Source organism: Schistocerca americana, chromosome 8 (genome assembly GCF_021461395.2).
Source record: "Schistocerca americana isolate TAMUIC-IGC-003095 chromosome 8, iqSchAmer2.1, whole genome shotgun sequence".
NCBI classification, from domain to species: domain Eukaryota; kingdom Metazoa; phylum Arthropoda; class Insecta; order Orthoptera; family Acrididae; genus Schistocerca; species Schistocerca americana.
The window spans coordinates 156,781,498-156,803,966 of NC_060126.1; the positions used below are offsets into that span (position 1 = coordinate 156,781,498).

General features: G+C 39.2%; 1 protein-coding gene across 2 annotated transcripts in view; it reads left to right on the forward strand.

Annotated features, from left to right (window-relative positions):
- The window catches only part of LOC124545166 (Fanconi anemia group D2 protein), a 207,201-nt gene that overhangs the window by 98,946 nt on the left and 85,786 nt on the right, over positions 1-22,469 (forward strand). For both annotated transcript variants that reach the window (XM_047124001.1, XM_047124002.1), the window contains exons 13-15: positions 3,905-3,978; positions 4,071-4,175; positions 21,447-21,705. In XM_047124001.1, the coding sequence (XP_046979957.1) occupies positions 3,905-3,978; positions 4,071-4,175; positions 21,447-21,705 (438 nt within the window). The remainder of the gene's footprint in view (positions 1-3,904; positions 3,979-4,070; positions 4,176-21,446; positions 21,706-22,469) is intronic.

Genomic DNA, 22,469 nt, shown 5'->3' on the forward strand with positions numbered 1-22,469 from the left:
GCTGTGTAGGCTCAAAGATAAATACTGGCACCAAAACCTCTGCGTCAGTAAATAAATTAAAAAAAAAAAAAGGTAAAACACGAGCTTTTTTCTCCGCCTCGAGCTTCGACCACTTCATTTTAATACATTACCCAACGAAGTAAATACAAATTCCGTATTGTTCATCTTCGAATGTAGCAGCATTTCAATGTACTACGAAAATCCGACTGGCAAGACTGTTTGGATTGTTTGTAAATATGGCCAACTCTCCATTCTGAATTTTTTCCTACCTGTGAGAAGAGATGGTTGCTAATAGGAACTTTTATGAATTGTGAATCACATGCAGTATTCTCTTCACCATAAGAATAATACGAATATAAACATTTTGCCATGTATTCTTTCGTGTTTGCTGCTATCTCATTTAAATCCTGTCTGCCTAATAAACTACGAAACTAGAGTGAGACAACAGCAAACACGGAAGAATATACATATCATGTCATGTTTATATTCGTATTATTCTTATGCCTAATAGTGATACAGTCAGAAATGAAGCACAGCAATTGACTAGATTTTTAAATCTAAGATGACTCTAATTTCTGTGCAGAATGTAATGTACTAAAGAGGCGCCTGCAAAGATTTTCAAACAGAGAAAATTTTTCGCTAAACTCTTGTTCAGAACATCTTCTATCATACGTAGTCTATTATTTGGTTCTTGTTGATCATTATCAAAGAAAGCAGCAGTGTAAGTAACAACCAATAGCGGTCTCTTGCCATTGTTTCACTAATGAGATGATTCCTCTCGTCTTTGTTTTTTAATTGTAAGCGGCGGTAGCGCACACAAAAGCAAGCCATGCCGCGAGTGGCGACAGGCCGTAAACACACACTATCAGAATGCGACAAACAATGCATGTCACAGTACAGTAATGCATTTTCAGCTTAGAGTGACGTAAACACCTATAACAAAGAAAACGGCGCTTATCAGATCAAAGAAAAATAAGCAATCAATTCAAACCAGACGAAGCATGTGAAAAAGGAAGGGTACCTGTATAAATACAGACGGAGCGCCTGACGCATAGCAATGGCTACTCGGTAAAGCTTAACTGCTAATCATACGACTCGAACCAAACTACTGTAGCTGTATCGTCATTCATTCAACCTAAATTGTGTCTCGTATTACAATGGACCAACGTTGTATCGATTTGGAGATGCGGCCTAAAACTTTTCTCTCCCCTTGAATTTCGAGTCTCAAATTTCAGGTGCGGCTTAGATTCGGGAAATTTTTTTTTTTTTTCCTTGATTTCGAGTCTCATTTTTCAGGTGTGGCTTAGATTCGAGTGCGACTTAGATTCAAGTAAAAAGATGCTGATGCAGATGCAGATTTAGGTTTGCAGGCTTGCGAGTGGCTCAAAGACTTCTTAAGTAATACAAACAACCCCATGCATTGTCCTCAGTGGCGAGTGTTCATCAGAGACAAGGGTATCCTGAGGGGTACCCTAGGGACTCCCAAGGATAGGTTGACCAATTCTCTGTATGCATAAATGATCTGACAGAGAGGGTGAGTAGCAATCTGAAGCTGTTGGCTGATAATAATGCTGTGTTGTACAGGAAGGTGTCATCATTGAGGGACTGTAGGAGGATATAAGATGATGTAGACAAAATTTATATTTGGTGTGTTAAATGGCAGTTAGTTATTCGCTTAATGTTCGAATTAATCTTTTATTGCTGTGCTGCTTGACACAAGTCATGTCAATTAAGTATCTAGGCATAACAAATTCAGAGCAGTATGAAATGAATCGAGCTTGTAAGAATTGTACTAGGGAAGGCGAATGCTTGGCTTCAAGTTGTTTTTATTTTTTTGGTCAGAATTTTAGGAAAATGTGGTTCATCTGTAAAAGAGACTGCGTATAGGACACTAGTGTGACCATTCTTCAATGCTGCTGGAGTGTTGGAGATCCCCATTCAATCAGATTAAAGGAAGACATTAAAGCAGTTCAGAGGCAGGCTGCTAGGTTTGTTATTGGTAGGTTCGATCAACACACAGTTACGGAAATGCTTATGGTACTCAAATGGAAATGCCTGGAGGGAAGATGATGTTCTGTTTGAGAAACACTATTGAGAAAATGTAGAGAACTTGCATTTGAAGCTTACAGCAGGATAATTATGCTTCTATCAATGCACATTTTGCATAAGTACCACAAAGGTATGATTACAGAGATTAGGGCTGATATGAAGGCATACGAGCAGTTGTTTTTCCCTCACTCTTTTTGCAAGTGGTATGGGAAAGGAAATGACATGTAATGGTACTATGTACCCTTTGCGATTTCCATGTGTTGGCTTGCGAAGTATGCATGTAGATGTAGGTGTACGTGATGTGTTGGATACTGGTACTGGGATGGAGTTACTATCTGAGCTTCTCCCACACATGTCCTAAGCAGGGACAAATCAGGAGATCTTGCTGGCGATGGTTGTACCTCAACATCACAGAGACATTTGTGTCATGCGCCATTGTGGATGAGCATTGTCCTGTTGAAAATTGGCATCACGAGATGGTCGCACAACAGGTAACACATGAGGATGCAGGATTCCATGATGTGTGCTGTTGTGCTGTCAGAATTCCCTCAATCATTTTCAGTCATGACCTGAACTAATATTGGATGGCTCTCCACACACAGTGATGCAAGGAGTAATATCACTGTGCCTCTCCAAAACATTGGGACCTCTCCTCAGGTCATTGCCTTACTTGTCAATGACGGTCATCTGGGGTAGTCCAGAACAGCGATTCATTGCTGACCACAGTGAAGTGCTATTCATTAGCAGTCCATGCTTCCTGGTCATGACCACTTGCCAAATGCAGCCATTTGTGTTGCAGTGTTAATGGCAGCCTACTCTGGGACAGTAATTCCCTTGTCCGGAAGCTTCTGGTCTCCAACCAATGATATAGGATGACACGGAATGTTATAGGGAGACCATTACTTGTTTTTGGATGGCAATCCCAGATTTGAAGTGGTTACGATGTGCTCAGTGCACAATACAAGAAACCTCCCTTGTGATCGCCACATGTTATTGACTGGAATCTTGATGCCAACTGTACTTGGCCTCATGTTCCCATGGAGTGTAACGTCAAGCCACTTTCACATCTGAATGTCCCATAAATCTGTTTGTTGCATGCTTTGACACGCTGGCCAAATACAGACCTACAATGAGACTCATTTCGAATTCTGTCAGGCATTGTTAATACTGTTTCACAAGACATCTCCATTTTTGTCGCAGTGATCACTCAGCACTGACGTTCACACCCCTTATGTAAACTAACACGCCTGGTAACAGCACTAATGTGCTCTGTTGCCTATTCCACCAGACACAGACAGTCGCAACTCTAATCATTTACATGCATACCAATTGTGTATACATGAATGAAGTTACGTTGACATCTGACTATGCCCTTTGAGTGCTTAACTTTTTGCCAGTCATTGTATTAGTGAAATTAATAAATGGCAATCAATACCTCAAAAATAAATCTTGAAAGAAGTTGCAGAACGCAAAGACAGATAAATGACAAAGAACTACAGTGAAATGAAATGGGACCCAAGAGGGAGGCAGAAAGGTAAAATAATGAAAATATCTGTATTTTAAGTATTATTTTACCTCTCTTTCCATTTTTCACATTCCATATTTTTCTATGCATCCACATCAGCTGAAGAAGGAATACTTCAGGGTCCTAAAGTTAAAATTTCAATTGCTGTTGTTTATTTGTGGTTCCATCAAAATTGCCCCACTTGTTCTATTCTCCAACTTTTCACCCATCTTCTGTCAAAATTAATTTAAAAAAAATTAATTTTAAAAATCATTTCCTTTTATTGTTTCTGTCAAATGAACAATTACAAACTGCCCTTATTCTGTCTTGAAAATTACTTGTTTGCTTCAGGCTTGGATTAACGAGAAATTGCTTACCGATTTTGAAGACCAGTATATTGCGGATGTGTCCGAATTGCGATTAGAGTAAGTCTTCTAATGTATATATAATCATAAAAACTGTCTCTGTATGTTTTGTCTCATAATAAGAAAGTCACATGGTTTTAACTGCATTCCAGAAAAGGCTTTGCAATCAAATTTGAAGAAAACAATGGTGAAAGTGAAATATGCTTACCATTAGCTCAGATGGTTTTTGAGAAGCAACAGGCCATGCCAGGGAAAAGGTATGTTCTACTTAGCAAGTGTAACTAGACAGTAGAGATAACTGAGATACATTTATATTGCTTTCTCCTTTTTTTGATCCACTGTGTGATGTTTATTTTAACCATATTGGGCACTGTGTAGCATTAGGGCTCAAGCCAGTTGTTGTAATCAAATATTCAGTCGGTAACCACTCAGTCTGTATTATGAGGTGTTACCAGTTTCAATCATATAACATCTTCAGGAAGCCTTATATTTCATAATCAGATATTACAACTAAAATCGTACCATGGAGACTGCAAGTTAAATTACAAATGTATAACAGTCTATCTTAAATTTGTGCCATCAGTGTAGAAAATTGGAGATATGTCTCACATCTTTTATATATTAGGTGCTAAATTAGTGTCTAATCCATAATCATAAAATTGCCACTTACAGAAAATAGTTGTAGAAAATAACAGCTGATTGTAATCTTTTACAAGTTAACATTTAAAGTGCAATCAATGTTATTTTCTCCAATATATACCGGGTGGACATAATTAAAGTGCAGCTATTCACATGTGTTAATGTGGAACCAATCTACACTGGAAAACAAATTAGTTGAAAATATGGCATTATAAACTGACAGGTTTCATATAGATTATATAATGGTGAGACAGAGATTTAGGAACCAGGTGTTAAATTGTTAGACATTTCCAGGGGCAGATGTGGACTCTGACCACAATCTATTGGTTATGAACTGTAGATTAAAACTGAAGAAACTGAAAAAAGGTGGGAATTTAAGGAGACGGGACGTGGATAAACTGACTAAACCAGAGATTGTACAGAGTTTCAGGGAGAGCATGAGGAAACAACTGACATGAATGGGGGAAAGAAATACAGTAGAAGAAGAATGGGTAGCTTTGAGGGATGAAGTAGTGAAGGCAGCAGAGGATAAAGTAGGTAAAAAGATGAGGGTTACTAGAAATCCTTGGGTAACAGAAGAAATATTGAACTTAATTGATGAAAGGAGAAAATATAAAAATGCGGTAAATGTAGCAGGCAAAAAGGAATACAAATGTCTCAAAAATGAGATCGACAGGAAGTGCAAAATGGCTAAGCAGTGATGGCTAGAGGACAAATTTAAGAATGTAGAAGCTTATCTCACCAGGGGTAAGATAGATAATGCCTACAGGAAAATTAAAGAGACCTTCGGAGAAAAGAGAACCACTTGTATGAATATCAAGAGCTCAGATGGAAATCCAGTTTGAAGCAAAGAAGGGAAAGCAGAAAGGTGGAATGAGTATATAGAGGGTCTATACAAGGGCGATGTTCTTGAGGACAATATTAAGGGAATGGAAGAGGATGTAGAGGAAGATGAAATGGTGGATATGATACTGCGTGAAGACTTTGACAGAGCACTGAAAGACCCGAGTCAAAACAAGGCCCCGGGAGTAGACAACATTCCATTAGAACTACTGAAAGCCTTGGGAAAGCCAGACCTGACAATACCATCTCGTGAGCAATATATATGAGACAGGCGAAATACCCTCAGACTTCAAGAAGAATATAATAATTCCAATCCCAAAGATAGCAGGTCTTGACAGATGCGAAAATTACCGAACTATCAGTTTCATAAGTCACAGCTGCAAAATACTAACACGATTTCTTTACAGATGAATGGAAAAACTGGTAGAATCCGACCTCGGGGAAGATCAGTTAGGATTCCGTAGAAATATTGGAACACGTGAGGAAATACTGACCCTACGACTTATCTTAGAAGCTAGATTAAGAAAAGGCAAACCTACGTTTCTAGCATTTGTAGACTTCGAGAAAGCTTTTGACAATGTTGACTGGAATACTCTCTTTCAAATTCTGAAGGTGGCAGGGGTAAAATACAGGGAGCGAAAGGCTATTTACAATTTGTACAGAAACCAGATGGCAGTTATAAGAGTTGAGGGACATGAAAGGGAAGCAGTGGTTAGGAAGGGAGTGAGACAGGGTTGTATCCTCTCCCTGATGTTATTCAATCTGTATATTGAGCAAGCAGTGAAGGAAACAAAAGAAAAATTTTGAGTAGGTATTAAAATCCGTGGAGAAGAAATAAAAACTTTGAGGTTCGCCGACGACATTGTAATTCTGTTGGAGACAGCAAAGGACTTGGAAGAGCAGTTGAATGGAATGGATAGTGTCTTGAAAGGAGGATATAAGATGAACATCAACAAAAGCAAAACGAGGATAATGGAATGTACTCAAATTAAGTCAGGTGATGCTGAGGGATTTAGATTAGGAAATGAAACACTTAAAGTAGTAGAGGAGTTTTGCTATTTGGGGAGCAAAATAACTGATGATGGTCGAAGTAGAGAGGATATAAAATGTAGACTGGCAATGGCAAGGAAAGCGTTTCTGAAGAAGAGAATTTTGTTAACATCAAGTATAGATTTAAGTGTCAGGAAGTCGTTTCTGAAAGTATTTGTATGGAGTGTAGCCATGTATGGAAGTGAAACATGGACGATAAATAGTTTGGACAAGAAGAGAATAGAAGCTTTTGAAGTGTGGTGCTACAGAAGAGTGCTGAAGATTAGATGGGTAGATCACATAACTAATGAGGAGGTATCGAATAGGATTGGGGAGAAGAGAAGTTTGTGGCACAACTTGACTAGAAGAAGGGATCGGTTGGTAGGACATGTTCTGAGGCATCAAGGGATCACCAATTTAGTATTGGAGGGCAGCGTGGAGGGTAAAAAACGTAGAGGGAGACCAAGAGATGAATACACTAAGCAGATTCAGAAGGATGTAGGTTGCAGTAAGTACTGGGAGACAAAGAAGCTTGCACAGGATAAAGTAGCATGGAGAGCTGCCTCAAACCAGTCTCAGAACTGAAGACCACAACAACAACAAACTGCCTGTATGACAATAGGCTTCCACACTGGCATTTAAAAAGCCACAATGTAAGTGAACAGTATGGCTATTTAGGAGAGAGATTGTGAGCCTTTGTTGAGACTGTTTCATGTGAATAGTAGGAAGTGCAGTGTTGCATTGAGAGAATATCACTTACCCAACGGTATGAGGAGAGGCCCTATGTCATTAAATCATGTGAAGGAGATGACAATGAAATTCAGAAACATGGGTGAGCTTCATGTGGCACCTGTAAGAGGAAGGCATTCTGTCCTAACATGGGTGAGCTTCGTGTGGCACCTGGAAGAGGAAGGCGTCGTGCCGTGGTGGAAGTTGTTGATGTGATTGCTGTTGTTGTGATTACCATGTAGCTTGTGCAGTGCTCATGCAGTGTCATGAGAATTGTCCACCACATGGTCAACATTACCAAAAGTTTTGCAGTCTATCTTACACTGGTACCCATACAAGATCCAGGTGATGCAACCCATACAAGATCCAGGTGATGCAGCAAATGAAACCCCATGATCTGCAGCAATGTTGTGAATTTGCTCTTCGCTATCTGGCATAGATTGAAGTTGACAACATGTGGCTGAGCAGTATTCTGTAGAGTGACAAGGCACATTTCACACTACAGAGCGGACTGAATACACAGAAGTGTTGAATTTGGGGTTGTGCGCAAAGAGCAATTGCAGTCACTGTATATGATTCACAAGCATCTTTATTCTTGGTCTATTCTTCTTTGATGAGAATATACCCATAATGCCAGTTAGGTGTACCATGATGTCTGCACATTATTGAGACCTCCTTGTACAGCATGGAAGAGCACAACTGTATGGAAACCACTGTTTTCATGCAAGGTGAGGCAGCACCTCATGTCACTCGCCCAGTGAAAGATCTGAATAATGCGATCTTCCACGAATGTGTTATCTCCAGAGATTTTCCAGATGCATGGCCTACAAGATCACCTGATTGGAATCCATGTGGCTTTTGGCCCTGGGGACATTTAAAAAAACACATTTGCCAGGGACACTTTCTGTTTCTACCATATCTGAAGGCCCGTATTCAGAAAAACATTGCTCAATTTCCACTGGAACTGCTGCAAGCAACTGTTTATCATATTGTTTTACAGATGCAGCATCTCGTCGACATCTCTGGTGCCCATATTGAACAAATTGTGTAAATGGCAGTTAATAATAAAATCAACATTATGCCTTTCTCACTTGCTTGACCTTTTCTGCCGTGTCCCATTCCCAATTCATTATATATGTAAACATTTTTATATGTTTGCCTTGCTTTCACAGTGCCAGATTTGCACCTGGAGGCAGAAATTGGAACTAATCTTTTTTTTTTACTATGTGAATCGGTCCTATATTAATGCACTAGAATATCTACCAGGCCATATGTTAATTACAGCCCACACTGGACCTCTGTGAGTAGCTGCACTTGAGTTATAATCATTTGGTATTTTAAATGACTTAAAAGTTCACATATCCATGTCACAGAGAGATAAGACCATGTAGTAAACTAAAGCTAGTGACATGCTTCCAAGCAACAGGATATGGAGTTGACAGAAAACATCCTTGGTTGTTAGTGACCACTGGCATGTTTTCCAGCAGCTGAATGCTAAGTCAGTAGTAAACAACTTTCACAATGATAGATAATAAGAAAATAATGTGTTCTTGTAATTGCATCACATTAAACTAGTTTGATACTAGGTTCTATTTTTGTATAAAAATTTGTTGTTTTATATAACTACCATGTACATTTATGTAATTTACAACACACCTTGTAAATAAAGGGCAGCAGTTGTGTTATCTATATCAATACTCTGCACACAGATCTGAAGTGCATGGCAGAAGGTACCTCCCATGGTTCCAGTTATTAGGGCTTTCTGCTGTTCCATTGATATACAGATTGCAGGAGGAATGATTGCTTAAATGCCTCTGTATGTGCTGTAATTAAGTAATCTTGTCATACTAGTACCCATGGGAGCCACATATAAGAGATTTAAATGACTAATGGAAAATCTCATATAAAGATGTGAAACAATATTAACAAAGAGATAGAGGGGCTGGCCAGTACTTACCTCAGCTCAGTACAGCTGATAGATACACAAAACAGAATAGAAAATTTACGTATCCTAGCTTTTGGAACTTTGTTCCTTCATCAGAGAGGAGAGAGGGGGAAGAAGGGAAAGAAGGGAAAGTGGATTCAGTTACTCACAACCCAGGTTACGAAGCAACAGGGGAAAGGAAAACAGGGAGGGTAGCGAAGATGAAGGCATGGGTGTCAGAGGGAAGCCAAAGATCTTCTACTGTAAGTACTGTGCCAGCTTCAAACCAAAGAGGATGCATACATAAGTAAAGAGGTATACTGTATAAAGATAAACACAACTATGTAGGATGAAAAGATGCGTGAATGGCTAAAGAGGAAAGGGAAAGAGGAGAAGACTGAAGAGTAAATGGGAGTGAGGTTGGTTAGTGTAGGTTCAGTCCAGGAGGATGGCGGGATGAAAGGATGTGTTGGAGTACAAGTTCCCATATCCGCAGTTCTGAGGACTGGTGTTGGGTGGGAGAAGCCAAATAGCACGTATGGTGTAGCAGGTTCCTAGCTCCCTAGACTTATGCTGGAGGGCATGCTCTGCTACTGGGTATTGGACATCTCCTAGGCAGACAGTTCGACTGTGCCCGTTCATGCGCTCAGCCAGTTTAGTTGTCGTCATACCAATGTTAAGGCTGTGCAGTGCAGGCATGTCAGATGGTGAATGACGTGTCGTTTCACGTGTGACCCTGCCTTGGATTGTGTATGTTTTACTGGTAGCGGGGCTGAAGTAGGTGGTTCTGGGGAGTTGCATGGGGCAGGTTTTGCAGCGGGGTTGGTTACAGTGGTAGGAACTGCTGGGTCGAGACGGTGGTCTGGGAATATTGTAGGGTTTGACAAGGATGTTACGGAGGTTAGGGGGGTGACGAAAGGCAACTCTGGGTGGTGTGGGGAGAATATTGTCAGGGGATGATCTCATTTCAGGGCTTGACTTGAGGGATGATCTCATTTCAGGGCTTGACTTGAGGGATATGACTTCATCTCTGTCCTTAGGTTCTCAAGCTTCAGGTAAATTTCCCATTGTATGATTGTGAGTGGGATGGGATGTAATGTGACCATGAGAATTTCTTACATAGCTGTGAATTCATCATTTGCAAATAATAATAATAATAATAATAATAATAATAACACGTTCCTACATACAAGTATACACCACAAAATGTACTGGAGAATGATGAATACAAATTATACTGGAACAGAACCATTATAACAGATAAAACAACGCCACATAACAAACCTGACATCATACTCACCAATAAAAAGAAGAAATTAACACAATTAATTGAAATATCCAGACCCAATACAGCAAATATACAGAAGAAAACAGGAGAAAAAATTGAAAAATACATCCAACTGGCTGAGGAAGTCAAGGACATGTGGCATCAGGATAAAGTTGACATTATACCAATTATACTTTCAACTACAGGAGTCATACCACGCAATATCCACCAGTACATCAATGCAATACAGCTACATCCAAACTTATATATACAACTTCAGAAATCCGTAATTATTGATACATGTTCAATTACCCGAAAGTTCCTAAATGCAATATAACATATACCGTACAGTTAAAGGGAAGTCACGCTTGATCTAGGTCCGCGTCACTTTCCATTTTTGACCAGACATAACGTCTGAGAAAAGAAAGAGATAATAATAATAATAATAACTCATCATTTGCAAATAATAATAATAATAATAATAATAATAAACCCCGTGGAGGCCCAGGAAAAGAATAGGCCTCCGGTATGTTCTGCCAGTCGTAAAAGGCGACGAAAAGAACAAACCACTAATAGGGCTAACCCCCCTTTTAGTGTGACTAGTTGGTTCAAGACAGAACTAATGAAGGCTCGGACATGCGCTGTCATGGTCGGGGACGACGCTTGAACCGTATGCCCGTCCACAATGGTAACGACACTGCTAGCCACACGGAAAATGATTTTAATCCAAATACAGGTGTTTTGCAGGATATGCTTCCTGCAACCAGCCTAGAAGGAAAACAAAGACAGAGGATGAGATGGTCAGATGAAGTTAACCGACACCTCATGTTCTGTTATTACCAAGCAACAAACTTAGGAACTAACACAACTGGATACAGATCACAAGTATACACAACATTTATTACCAGATACCCAGAATTATAATTTTTAACAGAACAATGACTAGCTGATCAGATTCGTGTAATAATCAAAAATAACAGGACACCCCAGTCAGAATTAGAAAACATCAAACAACAAGTACAACAAATACTGAAACAAAATAATGTGCAATCAGAAGAAGAAGAAAATACAGTAATGAACTCAAACATCCCAGAGCAAACAAACCAAGAACAACACGCATAAATTAAAGAATCAGAGGGAAAAGAAATCTTAAGACAGCCACCAGAACAAGCACAAATAGAACACGAGGTGACACACATGTTAGATATAGAAGAAAAATTTCAGCTGACATACATAGAATACAAAGACACAAATACAGACATTAGACCTTTCTTGCATAGACCACCCAATAACCCACAAGTCGAAACAATAATAACAACTATCAACACAATCATACACAACAAAATAAATGAAAATACAACTATGGAAGAGTTATAACTACTGGTTTATATAGGAGCACTCACTACACTAAATATACACACTAGGCAGAGATCAGAACCAACCAACACACAGAAGAAACCCACAAAACCAGCATGGCAACACAGGCTACAGATCAGAATAGAAAAACTGAGAAAAGACATCAGACAGCTAACACAATTTATAAGAAATGAAATATCAGACAAAAAACGAAAAAAGGTTAGGTAAAATCTCACAACAAGAAGTGATAGAGCAATTAGATGAAAAGAAGCAGAAATTACAAGCATTGGCCAAACGACTTAGAAGATACAAAAAAAGTGAAAATAGAAGGAAACAAAACCAAACTTTCAACACAAACAAAAAGAGATTATACCAGACAATAGATAACAAACACATTAAAATAGACAATCCACCAAACATAACAGACATGGAACACTTCTGGAGCAACATATGGTCAAACTCAGTACAACATGACAGACATGCACGGTGGATACAAGCAGAAACAGACACATACAAGGTGATACCACAAATGCCTGAAGTGATAATTTTGCAACATGAAGTCACCCGAGCAATTAATTCTACGCACAATTGGAAAGCCCCTGGAAAAGATAAAATAGCAAATTTTTAGATATATTTTTCCAACGTGGAATGTTTCCCTCTATTATAAATTATTTAACAGTTACATTGCAGACCCATACATATTCCCTGATACACTTACACATGGAATAACTTATCTGAAACCTAAAGACCAAGCAGACACAGCAAACCCAGCAAAATATCGCCCCATAACATGCCTACCAACAATATACAAAATATTAACTTCAGTCATTACACAGAAATTAATGACACACAACACAGAACAAAATTATAAATGAAGAACAAGAAGGCTGTTGCAAAGGAGCACGAGGATGTAAAGAGCAACTGATAATAGATACAGAGGTGACATATCAAGTTAAAACTAAACAAAGGTCGCTACACTACGCATACATTGATTACCAAAAAGCTTTTGATAGTGTATCCCACTCATGGTTACTACAAATATTGGAAATATACAAAGTACATCCTAAATTGATACAGTTCCTAAACAGAGTAATGAAAAATTGGAAAACTACACTTAATATCCTAACAAATTCAAATAATATCACATCACAGCCAATACAGATTAAGTGTGGAATATACCAAGGAGACTCATTAAGTCCTTTTTGGTTCTGCCTTGCTCTGAACCCACTATCCAACATGCTAAACAATACAAATTATGGATATAATATTACTGGAACATACCCACACAAAATCACACATTTGCTATACATGGGTGATCTAAAACTACTGGCAGCAACAAATGAACAACTCAACCAATTACTAAAGATAACAGAAGTATTCAGCAGTGATATAAATATGGCTTTTGGAACAGACAAATGTATGAAAAATAGCATAGTCAAGGGAAAACACACTAAACAAGAAGATTACATATTGGATAACCACAGCGACTGCATAGAAGCAATGGAAAAAACAGATAATTATAAATATTTAGGATACAGACAAAAAATAGGAATAGATAATACAGATATTAAAGAAGAACTAAAAGAAAAATATAGACAAAGACTAACAAAAATACTGAAAACAGAATTGACAGCAAGAAACAAGACAAAAGCTGTAAATACTTATGCTATACCAATATTGACCTACTCATTTGGAGTAGTGAAATGGAGTAACACAGACCTAGAAGCACTCAATACACTTACACGATCACAATGCCACAAATATAGAATGCATCAGATACATTCAGCAACAGAAAGATTCACATTAAGCAGAAAGGAAGGAGGAAGGGGCTTTATCGACATAAAAAACCTACATTATGGACAGGTAGACAATTTAAGAAAATTCTTTATAGAACGAGAAGAAACTAGCAAAATTCACAAAGCAATCACTCATATAAATACATCGGCTACACCATTGCAATTTCATAACCACTTCTACAACCCTTTAGATCACTTAACATCAACAGATACAAAGAAAGTAAATTGGAAAAAGAAAACACTACATGGCAAGCACCCTTATCATCTAACACAGCCACACATCGATCAAGACGCATCCAACACATGGCTAAGAAAAGGCAGTATATATAGTGAGACGGAAAGATTCATGATTGTAATACAGGATAAAACAATAAACACCAGATATTACAGCAAACATATTATTAAAGATCCGAATACCACAACAGATAAATGCAGACTTTGCAAACAACAAATAGAAACAGTAGATCACATCACAAGTGGATGTACAACACTAGCAAATACAGGATACACCAGAAGACATGACAATGTAGCAAAAATAATACATCAACAACTTGCCATACAACATAAACTAATAAAACAGCACGTTCCCACATACAAGTATGCACCACAAAATGTACCGGAGAATGATGAATACAAATTATACTGGAACAGAACCATTATAACAGGTAAAACAACACCACATAACAAACCTGAAATCATACTCACCAATAAAAAGAAGAAACTAACACAACTAATCGAAATATCCATACTCAATACAACAAATATACAGAAGGAAACAGGAGAAAAAATTGAAAAATACATCCAACTGGCTGAGGAAGTCAAGGACATGTGGCATCAGGATAAAGTTGACATTATACCAATTATACTATCAACTACAGGAGTCATACCACACTATATCCACCAGTACCTCAACGCAATACAGCTACATCCAAACATATATATACAACTACAGAAATCTGTAATTATTGATACATGTTCAATTACCTGAAAGTTCCTAAATGCAATGTAACATATATCGTATAGTTAAAAGGAAGTCACGCTTGATCAAGGTCCACGTCACTTTCCATTTTTAACCAGACATAACGTCTGAGAAAGGAGAGAAAAATAACAATAATATTTGTAATATAAATATGGATCCATACTTGAGCAAACTTGTTTTGCAATCAGCATTGAAATTTCAGGCTTCAGTTCTTTTTTACTTATTTCAGTGCATAGTAGTACTTTATTGACTTTCTCACAGTGTCTTGCTTCAAGATGACAGTGATCACAGAGTAAAGAGCATTCAGTTTGAAACATGGTGCATTGCTACTGTCAGAGTCTATTGATGTTGCATTCCAGTGACAACTGTTCAAAGTATGCTTCTACAATGATTTTCTTATGCTAGAAGTTATTGCACAATGACACACAATCTCAGGGAATGGTAAGAGCTTATAACTTGCAGAATTGTTGATAGGAGTGTAAATAAACTATTGTTTCATTTTCACCATTTTGATGTCTAGCTGCTGATGTACCTAATAAGCTCTCCCTACTGTGTCATAGTCATTCTGTCCTAGTACTGTAATGTCATTAGTTTCCTTGGTCAGACTGGGAAGGTTATTTTGTCAAACATATCTTGTGCGGCTTTGTTTCCATTGTCGCTGCAAGTTTCCAAGTGATTATTATTATTATTTGCTCTAGAATTTTTTAGATATTTCATTTGGTATTTTATTTACCTCTTGTTTAGGAGAAAAGGGGACAGAAGTTTTTCTTTGACAAGAATATTTGTTTTGGTTTCTTCTGCTATAGAGTTAGCAGAGTTATTCAGCCATAAATTTATTGTCAGTGGCTGTGCTCTCCTATAATTTGGGCTGCAGGCTTAATTTAGTGCAGAATTCACAAGCATTTCTAGACGTAAATGTCAGCTATTTTAATGTATCCTAAATTTAGCATTGCCAATTTTTTCAGGAAATAATGTGGCATTAGCAAATTATTATGTAACTTAAGTTTACCTATTTACTTGGTCCAACAGCAGTTTTTGTGCTCTCTTGCACTCAGGACTGTTGTGAACCTTCACAAAGTAGTCCTTGGCTTTTCTCTGGACCTATCCAAATCCTGGTGTGAAGAGACTGCAACAAAATCTCACAACACTTATCTTCTCCCTCACCAGTGAAGTACTTGGCATCTTTGGTGTGGGAGGTTAGATTATGAGCAATTGGTTGGAGGTGTTGCTCAATAGGGCCGAAATTCTTTCAGTGGGCTCAATAATCTGCCGCAATGGGGCATCCAGGGTTGTTGGGTTTGTGGATTTTGGGGACCATGTAGAAGGTGGGTGTGCAGGGTGTCTTAGGGGTGAGGAGGGGCATGAATTCAGGGGAGAGGTTCTGGGAAGGGCCTAAGACTCTAAGCAGGGATTGGTGGTTGTGTTGGATTTCACAGGTGGGGTCACTGTGGCAGAGTTTATAGGTGGAGGAGTCAGATAATTGGTGGAGGCCTTCTGCCAGGTAGTCACTGCAATCATAACAAAAGTGGTGGAACCTTTGTCTGCAGGTAAGATGATTAGGTCAGGATTTGTTTTAAGGTTGTGTATGGCTATTCTTTCTTCAGCTGAAAGGTTGGTATTGTGAGGAAGGAACCTGGGGAAGGATGGTGCGGTCAAGTTGGAGGTAATGAGTTCCTGGAAGATCAGCAGGTGGTTATGTGGGAGGGGGAGGGGGAGATCAAGGTTGGATGGTGGTTTGAATGGGGAGAGACAGGGTTGAGTCTTGGAATTAGGTTGGCGTTGGTTGGAGTGATTGGTGGCAAAGAATTGTTTCCATTGCAAGGATTGAGAGAAGGAGAGTAGGTCTTTGACAAGTCCAGAATGGTTAAATTTGAGTGTAGTGCTAAAGGTGAGGTCCTTGGAAAGGCCTGAAACTTCTGTGGAGCTGAGGGTTTTTGTGAAATGGTTAACAACAATGTTACAGATATGGTTCTGCTCTGGTGTGGTGGAGTATTGGTATGAACATGTGCAAATTGAAAAAGTCAGTGAGGCAGAGTTCAGATGCTGTGAGAGGTGGACAAGGAATAACACTGTGGGTTGGATGGGTGTTGGATAGTGACATCCTACTGCTCCAAGAACCAGCCACAAAGGAGTGCCCCATTCATCACCAAATACCACCCTGGACTGGAACAACTGAACACCATCATTTGTCAGGGCTTTGATTACCCATCATCATGCCCTGAAATGAGAGACTTCTTACCTGAGATCCCTCCCACTCCCTCCTAAAATAGTGTTCCATCTCCCACCCGACCTCCACAACATCCTGGTCCATTTCCACACCACTCTCAATCCCAACCCCATGCCACAAGAATCATATCTCTGTGGAAGACCCAGGTATAAGACCTGCCCAATCCACCAACCTGTTCCAGTCCTATCACAGGTTTATCCTACCTCATCAGGGACTGGGCCACCAGTGAAAGCAGCCATGTCATTTACCAGCTTTGCTGCAGTCTTTGCACACCTTGTTATATTGGTATGTCTACCAACCATTGTCCACAAGGATGAACAGCTACTGCCAAACTGTGGCTAAGAGGAAAGTAGATCACCCTTTGGCACAACATGCTGCTGAACATAACATGCTGAAATGCGTAGATGGGAGTTACCCTTATAACACATTCTCCACACTCGTAATTATCCCAGTCTCAACCTACAGTAACAAATTGTCCCCACACGTGCCACCCAACAGTTTCCACCCCCTCTGCTGTATGAGCTCCTCCCCATTCTTGTCTCCCATCACATTTGTTGGTGCCCTCTGCCGATGCACTCGCCAATCCTTTCCCACTCCTCTCATTTTTTGCTCCATTTACCACATCCCCTGCCCTACAGCCTCACAGCCACAGATTTATCCCACCACATTGGGGCCGTGCCACCTGTGAAAGCAGTCATGTCATTTACCAGCTTTCCTGCAATCAGTGCACACTTTTTCATATTGGTACGGCTACCAACAAGCTGTCCATCAGGACAAACAGCCACTGCGAAATTGTGGGCAAGAGGAAAGTAGACCACTCTGTGGCTGCTGAAAATAACGTGCTCGATTTCAACAGCTGCTTGACTACCCGGGCCATTTGCATCCTCCCCTCCAGCACCAGCTTTTCTGAAATGTGCAGATGGGAGTTATCCTTACAACACATACTCCACTCTTGTAATTACCCAACCTACAGTAACATTCTGTCCCCACATCCTCCACCCAACAGTTTCCACCCCATATATCATATCACCCCCTCCTCATTCTCGTCTCCCACCCTCTTTGTTTGTTTCCCTCTGCCAATGCACCTGCCTATCTTTCCCCGCTCCACTTGTATTTTGCTCTTGTGTTCCCCACCTCCTGCCCCACAACCGCCTGACACTGTGCCTGTTGGCATTGTAGTCCCTGCACACTTCGACAGCACTCCTCTCTCCCTTCACCTGTACACTACTATCCCTTCTCCTTCCTCACCCCCTCCAGATTGCTGCTTCCATCCCACGTGCCAGTTGCATTCTGGCCCGAGGTGCCGGAGATGATGGTCGTGTTTGTGGGGTTTGCTTGCTTGTGTGAATGAGCGGTATATGCTCCTCTTTTTCTGATGAGGGCAGTGGATGAAAGCACGTGTGTAAGTGTCTTTTAATTGTGCCCGTTTGCAACTTAACGTGTCATCTTTAAAGTAACTAGCAATAATTCTTTTCCTGCATTGTAGATATTCCAACTTGGAGTTTCCATTGTTTAATCAAATGTAAAGTCTTCTAAGTAAACAAAGTGTTATAGGTGGCATCAGAGTTGCGTAAATAATCTCTTTAAAGTTTATTTCTTATTTTTCTACTTTTAAGAGTATTAATGACCTTTTTCTTCATCCAGTAACATTTTGTCTGTCACTCTGACTCTTTCAGCTAATGCAATGTTTAATTTTCATTGGCAACCTAATATTATCGACATGTGAACAGGATATTTAGTAGCTTTAATTCCTAACTTTTTGGATATGCTTGAGTTAATCATATGAGTGTGTGACATTTCATTAACTCAAAAGAAATGCCGTCAATAATCGTGTCACTAAAAGAAAAGGACGCACTTTGAATATGCTATTGAAATCTGCCTATCTTTTAGGTATCAATGTAATCTACTTTCAAAATGTGTTGTTTGGTTAACTACCAGTCATTTAGAATACGAAAGGTTTTGTGTACTTCTTGCCATATTTAGTTCTCGGAACAGATGTGTTTTCAGAAACTGTATCATTCTTATGAATTGCAATTACGAATGTTTCCTCCTCCTTGATAAATTTTTGCAGACACCCTTATTTGTGGGTACCTCAAAGAGTCAATATCAGATTTTGTATTGACACTAGACAAAGTTTAACAAGCCCAAATGAAGAAATAGTGCACGTTATACTAGGTGTGTGACTAATGTAGGTACAAATCAAAGAAGTGAGCAGAGGACAATGAAACAAGCAAATAATCATAATAAACATACGCATGAATGCAATCACACCCACGTTGCAATACTGTTAATATCGAAGGTTACGTGTATGTTGCAAGTTCACTCTTGGCACGTTGCTGTCAGTTAGTTGAGTATGTTACGTTCATTGATCTGATAGGAAGAGTGACCTTTGAAGCAACCAATCACAGCTCAAGTTTTGGGTTGTGCCATCAGTATTTGAGCAGCATAAACAGCCGTTTGTTCTAAGTACTAGTTCCCACAGTGAACAGCAAATGCTGTGTGCGTGATTAACATTTGAAGTGGTTGGCATGGCTCCACATACATTTTCAGATGAAGAAATGGCCAATATACAGTTCAGGTTTGGGCATACCAATGACAGTACATGGGAGGCAGCACGATTGAATCATGAAAAGTTTTCCTATAGAAGAAAACAAAAAAGCAGAGTGTTCCCATCAGCACCTGCGCGAGACCTGTTCGCCAAGATGTCTGAAAACCACAAGCAGCCGTCTTTCTCCACCTCAGTAGTAAATTGCGAGGGCACAATTGGGCATTCAGTGTATTGAAAGGCCACTTGTACTGACCTTTATTTACAATCTACTTGTTGCCATCATCCTGCACAGATGATTGGCATTCTGAAGACCTTGATCCACCAAGCCTATACCATCTCAGATGCTGATAGCCAGCAAATGGAACTAGGACACCTGCAGCCTATTTTCCTGAATAACAGGTATTCATCTCAACAAGTGCAGAGACTGCTACAGATGTACAAACAACATAACAAGAGGATGAGGCCTACAAAACAACTGCTTGTCTACCATATATTAGGTATGTTTCCACTAAAATAGGCAGAGAATTAAGAAGACATAAAGTTAAAGTAATGTTTCAGCTTCCTTCCAAAATGTCAGTGCTTTTGGGATCTGTTAAAGACGACTTAGAATTGCTCAGAGCAAATGTTTACAGAATTCCATGTGCATGTGCCAAATCTTATATAGAGCAAACAATGCTTACTGTGCAGGATTGCGTACTTACCTTCTCTAAGCAAATAAGTCCACTGTTGATGATCACTGTAGTTTTGTTGGTCATTCAGGGACATGTAATAAAAAAATGTTAGCCCATACGTCAAACTTTCTGAGCTCAGTCATCAATGAATGACTGGAAATATGACTATCTGAATCCCTTATGAATCAAAATTGTGGTTTCCAGTTAAATTCCGCATGGGACCCAGTTACAGAAAAACTTCGTGCTTTGCGAAACCGGTGTCATCCTGCAATCTTACTATGTGAAGATATTCATTTTGGTATCAAAGAGGTGAGCTTTCACCATGGAGGGAATGCAGAGCAGTGCATAGACTTATCGCAAAAGGACGTGCGCTCAAGCAATGCATGCAAATGCCAGTTACAGACATTCGGCAGTTCTGAAATTTTATACATAGAACAGTCTGTATGCTGGGAAAGTTTTGTATTTCACAACAGGTGTATCTGTTATGTCTTGTCAATACTGTGGCCTCTCACATCCCATGATTTGAATCCATTGGATTTTCCTGTGTATGATTATTTAAAACCTTTGCTATGTTGTTGATAGTATTGATGAGCTCTGGGAATGCATTGTGAATAGATTTCAGTGCTTTCAGAACACATCTGGAGTTTTTGAACATTTACAGGTATCAATAAGGAGACATACAGAAGCCTTCACATAAATTGTGAGTGTGTGGAACACTTGTTTTAAAGTGTTTATTCTCAAGTGCCTATTTGGAGTTGGGATCCTCTGGTTGTAATACACCGAATTGGGGAAAACATCAGTTTGTGTGGCTATGTTTCATTACTATTATTTGCTCCTTTCATTATCCTCTGCTCACCCCACTCTTCTGTAGCAGTCAAACAGCCTGTAGGTGTAGCCTGAGTTTTCTGTGTGTGAATGAAGCTTATATGTTACAAGGTATTACAGTTTAACATTATTGCTTAAACAACAACAAAATCATCAGTTATGTAAATAAATTTCTTTGGTCTCAGCTGAATTTGGAATTATCGTTAATAAGTGACATGCAACTCAATTTGTGGCCATAAGAATTAGTAAACTGTAATTTGTTCTCACATACAACAAAATTGGTTCAGGGAGATTTAAAATTTCAACCTGGAAAAACTTGTGCTCTCAGGGAAATCTTTTGATGAAGTAAAGTTGTCACACCAACCTGTTCTGAATATATTGCATAATGGCAAATGCTTGTAATTACATCTGTTGCAAGACAAAACTGACTAGTTTTAAAGTATATTAAACATGATTTTTACAGCTTTCATTGAAATTATTACAACCAGGCTTTATTACACAATATTGAAGACGACTGGCAACCTGTCTCATTATCTGCGCATACAGATGCATGTGTATGTGAACCACTGAATGTGTAACTAGATGTAATGCACATTGTATAGTGTGATAGCATTCTCGTTGATAAATTTCATGATATTTTAATTCTGTCTGTGGCATAGCTTTATTAAAAGTGATGATAACTTTCTTGTCTTAAGGAATCTGGTAATCTTAAATTCATATCTACGACTCTTACGGCTCATCAAGATGCTGACTTGCTCAGGTGTACTGGATGAAATTGATGCTTTGCTTGTGTGTGGTGTCGTCATGCCAGAATATGAAGATGAGGATGATTTCAGGTACATGGAACCTGATCAGAAGCAAGTGATACTCGATTCTCTTTTCTACTGTATTAATTGGTTTAGGGAGCTGATAAATGCTTTTGTGCTTCAAAAGAGTGCTCTTTTGAAAGAGAAGGTAAGTCATTGAGAAATTTTGTTTCATACTAACATGTTTGTAATGTAAATTCAGAGTTAATATTCAAGCTTTCTTCAGCCTCTTCAGACAGATATAGAGTCTGTTGCACATTTACGCTTAATGGAATTTCATAGAAGCTAGCACTATGCAATCGTTTGGTTGTTATCTGTCAGTCATCATAAGGTTTATGGGTTTCAATATTATAGGCCACACACCAGGTTATCGCATCACATCTGTATTTAATTGTAAAATTTGTGAGAAATGTGCATGCTACAGAAGGGGGCTGAGGGCATGTTGTTTTCTGTACTGGGAAGATGTTGAGTCACAGACACTGCACAACAGAAAGACTGCTAAACAAGTAAGGTTTCAGCCAAAACGACTTCTTCCGAAGTAGACAACACACACTCATGCATTCACGTAAACACAGCTCATACGCACAAGACTCGTCCTTGGCTGCCAACATCTGGCCTCAGCAGCCAGAGACAATGTGTGTGTGTGTGTGTGTGTGTGTGTGTGTGTGTGTGTGTGTGTTTTTATGTTTGTTTCGTGTACTTCTTAAGAAGGCCTTGTGGCCAAAAGCCTATTTGTTTAGCAGTTTGTTTGTCATGCCTGTCTGCGACTCCACATCTCCACTATGTGGTGAGTACCAATATACCCTTTTATAGTATTTTCATTATTCCATCCTGTGTTTTCCATTGTTTGGTTAGTTGTATATTGCTACATTCATTATTTAAGGCTGGTTCATGAAACTTCGTAAGTAGGCT